Source organism: Rhea americana, unplaced genomic scaffold (genome assembly GCF_003343005.1).
Source record: "Rhea americana isolate MKP2758 unplaced genomic scaffold, rheAme1 scaffold_34, whole genome shotgun sequence".
In the NCBI taxonomy this organism is placed as follows: domain Eukaryota; kingdom Metazoa; phylum Chordata; class Aves; order Rheiformes; family Rheidae; genus Rhea; species Rhea americana.
This window is the reverse complement of record NW_028186468.1, coordinates 6,088,778-6,097,541: the sequence shown is the minus strand read 5'-3', so window position 1 is coordinate 6,097,541 and position 8,764 is coordinate 6,088,778. Positions and strand designations below refer to the sequence as shown.

Genomic DNA, 8,764 nt, shown 5'->3' with positions numbered 1-8,764 from the left:
CCCCCCCGGGGGGAGGGGGGGAGGGAAGGGCCAGGAGCCCCCCTGCACCCCAGAGAGATCCGGCGAGAGGAAGAGAGAGGGAGGGGGAGATGGAAAGCTTCCCCCCCTCCCTTTCTCTCCCCGTTTGAGCCGAAGTGACCCGCAGTATCTGGAGAAGGTTTTTGAAGACGTTTGGGAGGGAGGGAGAGAGTTTTCTGCTGAGAAACTCAATCTGCCATACAGTAGCGGCTGCATCTGGGATCTGTCACTGCTGACAGCACCACAGGGCACAGACATGATCTTCCGCACAACGCTGCAACTCCCCAAAATACCCTCCTTGCTCCCAGGGTGTCTGTCGGGTTGCATCGCACTCCTTCGCCAAAAGGGGGAAAGCAACCTGAATCCCGAGCAAACAGACACACCGAGAGAAAGGCAAGGGAGAGACACCCCCCCCCTTCCTCGCCACAATTTTAAACACACCAGCGCCGAGGAAAGAGGGCGAAAGGCGATGTCATATTCTGATGGTGCAAAGGCCATAAATGTAAGCACTAGCGCCGTGAGATTCCCGAGAATGACTTTAATGAATAATTTCGGAGACAGTTATGGCTTTGGGTAATTACTGCGCCGCTCTATGAAAACCAGATTTGGGGGAGAGAGGCAGGCAAGGCCGGGCCGTGCGCCACGGCTCACGGTGCGCGGCCGCGGGGCGCACTGCGAGCCCGGCCCGGTCCCCGCCCCGCGGGGGTGCCGCGGCCGCCCCCGGCGCCGCGCTGGGGTCCCCTGCGGGCAGGGCTCCCAGGAAACCTGCGGGGGCTGGAGGTTTGGAGGCGGCGGCTTAATATTATTATTATTAATTATTTTTAATGTCTTCCGCCTCCTGTATTTTCTGGCAGAACATTTCTTTGTGTTTTAGGCCAGTTTTAGAGAACTTCTACGGGTTTGCATTCATATTTAGCTTTTTAAAAGTTCATTATACGCAGCTGTTTTAGCCTATAGCCACATATGGCATGCAAATAGAGACCCCTATAGGAGAATCGTCCTCTCTATTATCCCCACATGTTTGTTCAATATACGTGGTCGGGAAAAAGGCTCTACTGCCGTACATTAAAATATAATTTTGCATTTTTCTCCCGAATACTTTGAGCAACACGGGGCTTGTTTCTGCTTCGAACAGCGTTCACGAGCAGCAGATAAATGGCTTCGAGATGCAGGCACAGTGATCCCCGTTGTTTTGCTAATGCATTACCGCTGTTTCCCAAACCGTGCTGCCGGCTGTAACAGTACCGAGCTCCGAGAGCGGCGGCGGCCGGCAGGATGCGGCCCTCGGGGGAGCCCCCCGGCCCCCTCMCGTCGGGGGGCACTTTCTGCCTCGGACCCTGAGGCTGCCCGAGGGGACGCGCCCAGGGCCGCAGCTTCAGCCTTGCGGGGTAGGAGCCACAACTTGGAGCTCTCTTGCAAAGCTCTGGGATGGGATTTATTGGGAGGTTTGGGGTTGTTTTTTTTYCCCCTTTTACTTTTACTTTCTTTCTTTTTTCCTTTACTGCTTCTCCCCTCGAGCTCGCCTTTGCCCGAGCCCCTAGTATTAGTGGATGTGGTGGGGAGCCAAGCGCACTGCATACCGTTTTTACTCATTTAGAAAGGAAATGTTCCTTTTCCTTTCGAGATTACAGATAGACACACACTGGAGCATTGCGGTATCTTAGGGGATTTATTTTATTTTATTTTTGCAGCAACAAAGAAGAAGGGGAAGCGCCTTTTTTTTTCCTCCAGAGTCACACAATACTTTTTTCTCCTGGCAAGAATACTTTACTTTGAGAATCTAATCCTTCAGACAAATACTCTAACATTATCTCTTTTCTCTGGAGACAAGATCAACCGCTTTCTCATCCGCACCACCCCCCTTCCTGGTAGTAGCACTGATTGCCGTATACAGCTGGACAAGTGTCAGCCGTCCAAGAGTTTGCGAGCAGACGGCAGAGGCTCAAGTTTATTTATTGAACTACTATGTTTTTTATCTCCTTGGGAAAAACGAATGTTATGAAATTTACCAAATAATAAAGTAAAAATACATAAAAATAAACATCACAAACATGAACTTGGATCCCGCTGAGTCAGGGCCATTACACAGGGCAGGCTGCTCCGCATTGCTATTAGGCATCCTAAGCTCTCAATTAGATGAGATTCATCAGGATTTAATAGCAGGTGCAAAGCCATTTCTCTGCCAGTAGAACTGCCGCTTGGGTCGGGAATCATCTTGCTTTACAGGAGTCTCCAGCTTTCCCAGCTCGTTGTAAAACTGACTACCACTTTGGATAGCRGGGTGTGAGAGCGCAGGGCAGGCAGCCGGCGACTGCCCGCACTTTGCTTCGCTAATTTCTCCCCGCCAAGACACAAGGTGGAAATCTGCCCGGCTTGATATTTGTTTTGGAAGACAGACCGAAGGCACCGGGAGAAATACTGCCCAGATAAAGCTAGCGCTGGGCTGGGAAGGAGGGAGGGGAGCGCCGTCGGCGTAACGCGCCGCCTTTATTTCTGAAGTTGCAAACAAACAATCAACCAACCAACCTTGGCGGCAATCTCCAGAGAAGCCAAAGCCTCCGGGGGCTAAAAATACCGATTCTCAGAGAAGCCGAGCGCAGCCCCGTGCCGCGGCGCCCGCATTCCAGCTGGCGGAGGCGCTGGCGCTGGSGCTGGGGCTTGGAGAGCGCGGCCGTGATTACACCCAACTCGAGAGCAGGATGGCTCCTAGCCGTCTGATCTGACGTCAACATGTCTCTAGCTCCTCGCTGCAAGATAGAGGGAGCAGAGCCGGGGGAGGGAGAGGTCTAATCATTCCCAGATGTCTCTAATAGCAGATATAAAGACTTATATAGTGTCTGAGAATAAATTTGTAATCAATGCTCTACAATCGGATCATCAAAGCAACAACATTTCTGGAGGAAAATAAGGGGGCTGGGGAAGAGGGAGACRCACACCACGCTGCTTTGGAAGGGGAAGAGAGGGCCACAGGGACTTCCCGGAGAGGCGCTGGCCCCGCGAATCGCCCAGCTTTGCTAGAATTTATGTGAATATATAATTCAGATAACAACTCTGCTTTAATCTCCATTGTACGGGGCGAACTTGAACAGCTGAACAGTAATTGACCAATTAGAAATGGAAAAGATTGGAGCTCGTTTGTAGGGGCATATATTTCCCGGTTCACCAAAACAAAACAAAAAACAAACAAAAAACYCTARAACTCCCAACMCCAAATTAAAAATATATAAAACATCGAAAAGCCCCTCGTTACAGCAGAAGGGATTATGTTTGCAGGAGGATGGAATGGGTTTCCTTCCCATCGCTACATGTATGTTTCTTGAGTATATCTGTGAGTAGCTGGGCGAGTACGTGTGAAAAAAGGCAGATTAAGGTTAGGTTTCCAAGTGCAAGAGGAGAATATTTTGCTTAGGGGTTTTATTATTAACTCTCTTCCTCTCTCCCTCCCGCCCACCTTTCAAGATCACGTTGTCTCAGTGGCATCTCCCGGCCGTGTTTATRTCCTTACAGCTGCCCGCGGATGTCTCGGCGCTTGTTCTAGTGGTGTATGCGGCTTGGACCGAAAGGCCCCGTTTCACYTCTGTGACAACGACAGCAAATTAGCTATAATTATTACAATAATATCTTCACGAAGAGAAGAGCTCCTGAAAGTGAACGAGTGGAAAAATAAGTTAATTAAAAAACCCCGGGTATTCAGCTTATCTCCCTGGCCGCAGGAATGCAGGCATCCCGTGCACGCCCGACAGCGCGGCGGGCTCGTAAAACAGCCGCGCACGACGGCAGGACCGGCTCCCGCMGCCCGGGGAGCGCGGCTGGCCCCGCGCAGCCCTACGCGCCTCCCCGCGGAGGTGTCAGGGCCTTGCCCTTTACCTCCATCGCTGCCAAAAGCGTGGGGGAACATGGAAAAAAAATAAAAACACGCTGCTTTCTGCCTCACACGGGTGCCCTCGAGGTCCCCCGGGTGCTAGGCCCCGCTCCGCGCCACTCCGCGCCCCGCGCAGCTTGCCGTGCACAGCGAGATGCGCCCCGGGGAGCAGAGGGGAGGCGACCGGTCCGGGGGCACGCAAACCGAGGAAGTTCTGTTGTTTTCTCCTCAAGGAGAAAAAAAAATAAAAAAGACTGAGAAAGAAAGAAACAAAGAAAAAAAGTTATTTTCTTTTGAGGCAGAGCTCTGACCCTCATTCCCGCAGCCAGGAATAGAGGCACTCGGCTGAAGTTACGGGGAAATACGGGGACTGAGACCGTTTGCAAGGAGGCAGCTTGAGGTGGCTGCATCCAGCCGCCCGCYCCCCGCGCCTTCCTCTCCTTCTTGCTCTGCACAACGCGGAGCGATGCCGCGGCAGCGCCACGCTGCTGTTCCGCAGCCCCCTTAGCTCCTCTCCCCACCGAGAGCGCTGCCCCCGAGCCCGGCGGTGCCGTCGGGGCGCCGATGCCCCGCCGCAGGGCTGCCGCAGCGGCGGGCGCAGCGCGCCCCTGTTATCAGCCCCTCGGCTCCACTCGCGGAGACCTGGGGCCAGGGCACTGACATCCCGATCTACCATCAATTTACCTTCTACCGCCCTGCTTCCCCATTTAGCTTTTAACGTCAAAACCTACATTTTTGTCGGCTCCGACCTGTCTAGGGCTCTTGTGATTTAGCTCCAGGAATAACTGCTCCTGAGAAAATGGCAACATCCTCATTATCGAGCAATTAAAAGAGATCCTCCTTAGCAGGTCCAGAGAGGCTCTCAGTTCTGAGAAATTTAACGTTTCGAAACGTTAAATCGGCCCGATGGGTTGGGGGGGAGGGGAGCCCCGACGGAAGCGCGGGAGCCGCTCCGCACCCGAGCGCGGCCCCGGCCTCGGCCCGTCCAGCCCCTCGGCTGCGGCAGGGCGCGGGCCGCGGAGCTCCGCGGCGCGCCCGTCCCGTTTGCAAACGAAAGCGGCACTTGGGTGGTGGCGGCGGGGGACGGGACGAGCCCCTGCAGTTTATCATCTGGGCTGGGTACCAGACAGGGAAAGGAAAACAAGAGGGAAGATTCTTCCCTCCAAGTGCTATAAACACAGGCAAGTGTCTGTAAACACAGGCCGGCGGCGGAGCGCAGAGGCGGGCGGCCTGACGCGACGGCAGAGGGGCGCACGGCTTTTGGCCGCTTGCTCCGACCCCGCCGCTCGCCGACGGCGCGGCCGCCGCCGCGGGGGCTCCCGTCTCGGTTCACGGGCAACTGCACGTCTACCCACGCCGACCGTCGGGGCGCGGCAGCGGCCTCTTCCTTCGGCGCGGCGGCAGGTACACAGCCCCGGACCTGCAGAGAGAGCCAGCCAGCGGTAAGTAGAGCTGATTTAAGTCCCAAGACTTAGAGGCCCAAAGCCGCAAAAGGATGAAGCCCATCTTTACCACGGAAAAGGTGGAAAAGCTCAACCGTGAAYAGCCAAGTGTACCTTAGAGAACTGCTTCTAGGCAAAAAGCTCTAACTTTATTATTATCACTTCCCCCCCCTTGTCTGCCTGTGATATTGAGGGAAATTTTGCACTTCCCAGCGCCAAGTGTCGAGGAGGGCTGCTGACCGAGCACCAGGAGCCTGGCAAAGGAGGAAGCACAGAGAGCAGCGGCAAGCTTCCCAGACAGAGAGGAGCAGGACGACTGAACATACAGCAGATTGAACATACTAGAAAGAGGGAGARAACAAGCTGCTGCTAGTCTGGAGACAGAAGAGTGAAAAAACAAAACAAAAAAAATCCCAAAACACCTCCCCGCACACACACACACACGCAAAAAAGCTTGCTGTGGCAGACTAGAAACGTGCAACCCAGGAGAATTTTGGGAACTACAAAGTTAATATTAAGTTCACCGTAGCTCATTGTAAATCTTACATTCCCCCTCCCTCCCCAAATCCCATGCCTTGTTCRCTCTTTCTGACTTGACGTAAAATTACCTGTTACATAATCACTCCTCGCAAAGCCCTGCAGCCTCCCTCGCCTGCCCTCAGCCCTCGCCGGGCCCTCAGACCCCCCTCGGCGGGTCAGGAGCGGGCCCTCGCCCCGCGCAGCGGCCGCAGCGCGGAGGAAACCGCGCAGCCCTGCGCGGCCGCGGCCCAGCGGCGTTTGTGCCCTTGGCCCTTTCCCCTTAGCACTCGGTCTCCGCACGGAAAACGCCACCGCACGGCATCCCTGCTCAGCTGGACTGCCGCTTCACGCCCAACACTCGCGGGGCTGTCGAGAGTCCTCCCTCGACCCGTCCTTTCACTCACTTGTTTAAAAATAAACTTAGGAGCCATCTTTATAATTTAGTTTACTTCCGAATATTTTAAATATTATGAAAAAAAGCCATAAACAACGCTGTTATTCAAAACATTGAGGTATAAAACATAAAAAGATTTGGGTTCTCTTTTTTTTCCCTTTTTCTCTCTCTTTTTTTTTGTAAAAAAACACACACAGTGGTTTATTGAGTACTTACAACGTTTACACCTTCAATATTAATTAGATTCCACTTTTTCCCTTACGGACAGAAGTGCACATAACCAATAACTGTTGAAAACATCTTCAAATACTGAACGACCACAAGAAAATTACAACACTAAATACCGAGTCAACTGAAACATGGTGCAACTGCTTCTGCTGAAATATAACTTTATAATCCCATGAATATTTATATCCAAAAGGCCAAGTATTAAAGATACACTTCACATACACACCAATGCCAGGGAGGGTTTTTCCCCCCTCCCTTTTCTATAGTTCTTTTTTTTTTCCCCGTGTGTTTTATACAGAGCAAATAACATTCACAAAACTATTAGAGACGACATTACCCCTTACCAAGCTGGAGTTTCCTCTTCATATTCAAATATGGAATGCTTTTTTTCCCTCTCCTTCAAATATCCACATTTTGGGGGTTTGGGGGAGAAATTGCACATAAATAAACTGGACGATTCCAAATACAAAGAGTCCTCAGAGGAGAGCTCACTACCGAGACCAAGAGGACGGCTCCTCCAGTCCTGCCGTGCTCACTGCTTGAGCTCCAAAGCCCAGACATGCTGCGGCCAGCCAGTCCTCCCTTTGGTTTTCTTATCGTTGCTGCTAACTGTGCTTTTCAAGATTTCATTCTGGAGAGACAGGATGCGAAAGGAGAGAGAGAAAGAGAGAAAAACAGAGGGGCAAAGAAGAAAAAAAGTTAGAGAGATTTCCCTGCTTTCTAGGTCGCCTCTCCCCGGGCCCAAAAGGGAAACCTAAGGGGAGGCAGGGGCTCCTCAGCTCCCCCGGCTGCGGGGACGAAGCGAGCTCGGCGGGCCGCCGCGCGGGTCCCCTTGCGCGCAAAGCCGCTGCGCCCCGGCCCCGCGTGTGCGCAGCGCCCCGCGGGCCGCGCTCGGCCCCTCGCAGCTTGCAAGCGCCGCGGCCCCGAGCTGCGGCGGCTGCAGGCTGCGCTCGCCGGCCCGCATTACTGCCAGCTCCGCGCTAAACCTTCTCCTTGAAGGCGCGGGGAGGCCTTAGGAGACGCGCACAGGCGTGCTGGGTGCAACATTTTAAGTCAGGCCCGTAGCGGAAAAGCGGTCACCGAAATCGGTGGGAAGACCGCCCGAGTTTGCCGTAAGGCCTACAAGAAGCGGGCTTACGCTCCYTCGTCCAAGCAGACGCTCAGTCTCTCGTTAAAAACCGCTCGACGAGAAGGAATTTAAGAGCACGGCGCACGGGCAGTAAAGCCCTGCGCGGCGAACGAATCATTTGCCAGCGGCCTCAACAGCGAGCTGCTTTTTAGTTCGCCTCAACGCGCGGTCTTTTATTTAAGGAAACGGAGCGTTGCTTCAGCTCTGCGAAAGGAGGCTGCGAGTTACAGCCGTCTGCCGGCGGGATCGCGGCTCGAGAGCCGGAACAAGCCCGAGCCGGGGAAGGGACACCCCCTCCCCGAGGGGCTCTACGGGCTCCGTGCGCCTTTCCCGCGGCGGCTCCGCGCCTCGTCCCGGGCAGCCGCGGGGGCTCATCCGGCCGCGGCCCTGCTCCGCCGCCCCGGGATGCCGGCGGGCGGCCGGGGCGCCCCTGGCACCCAGGAGCCGCGGCCCGGTGCGGGGACGCGCCGCCGGTGCCGTCGCGTCCCGTCCCGTCCGAGCGCACTGACCAGCTCTTTCTTCCTCTTCTCCTCCTTCACGTCTGTCTTCTTGATCTCTGCCTTGAAGGCCTCCGCCTCCCCGTTCTGGTCGTCTTTCGCTAGCAGGTCCATGAGGTAGGCGATGTAGCTCGTGGCCAGGCGGAGGGTTTTGATCTTGGAGAGCTTGGTGTCGGCGGGCACGTTGGGGATGCACTCGCGCAGCTCCGCGAAGGCGCTGTTGATGCTCTGAGTCCTGCGCCGCTCCTTGCGGTTCGCCGTGCCCCGGCGCTTCACCGGCCGGGGCCCCCCGAGCCCGGGCGGGCCGCTCCCGGGCGGCACCCCCCCGTAATGGGAGTGGTCCATGCCCGGCGCCCCGTTGGCGTACTCGGGGCTGTAGGACAGAGCCATGCTGTAGTCGGGGGGGGACATCTCCGGGTGGCTGCTGATGAGCCAGCCGTGGAAGTAGGGGTTCTCCTCGTGGCCGCAGCGGGTGGCGGCGGCGGCGGCGGCAGCGGCGGCGGCGGCGAAGGGGTAGCCCTCATGGTGCACCACCGGGTGGTGGGGGAAGCCGCCCACTAAACTCATCCCTAGCGCGCCCCACCCCGCCCCCCGGGGCCCCAAAACAAAGGCTTCCCCTCCGCGCCCGCCCCCGCCGCGCCGGCGGCAGACGCTCCGCGCCGCGCCGCGCAGCCC

General features: G+C 55.8%; 1 protein-coding gene and 2 long non-coding RNA genes across 4 annotated transcripts in view; 2 read left to right on the top strand and 1 right to left on the bottom strand.

Annotated features, from left to right (window-relative positions):
• Nucleotides 1-6: 6 nt before the first annotated feature.
• LOC146592280 (uncharacterized) lies at nt 7-2,074 on the top strand. Of its 2 annotated transcripts, XR_014896637.1 has the most exons (3): nt 7-520; nt 1,154-1,406; nt 1,845-2,074. It is a non-coding gene; the product is annotated as an uncharacterized LOC146592280 (long non-coding RNA). The 2 variants fall into 2 exon arrangements; XR_014896636.1 differs by lacking the exon at nt 1,154-1,406 and having other exon boundaries at nt 1,710-2,074.
• A 4,331-nt stretch (nt 2,075-6,405) lies between these two features.
• On the bottom strand, nt 6,406-8,736 carry HAND2 (heart and neural crest derivatives expressed 2). The gene is made up of 2 exons (XM_085311410.1): nt 8,102-8,736; nt 6,406-7,094 (listed from the first exon to the last, which is right to left on the bottom strand). The coding sequence occupies exons 1-2, from the start codon at nt 8,654-8,656 to the stop codon at nt 6,996-6,998; spliced, it is 654 nt and encodes a 217-aa protein (XP_085167536.1). The 5' UTR covers nt 8,657-8,736; the 3' UTR covers nt 6,406-6,995.
• Nucleotides 8,117-8,764, top strand: part of LOC146592278 (uncharacterized) — a 7,336-nt gene continuing 6,688 nt past the window's right edge. The window contains exon 1 of the long non-coding RNA XR_014896634.1: nt 8,117-8,206. This is a non-coding gene — a long non-coding RNA (uncharacterized LOC146592278). The remainder of the gene's footprint in view (nt 8,207-8,764) is intronic.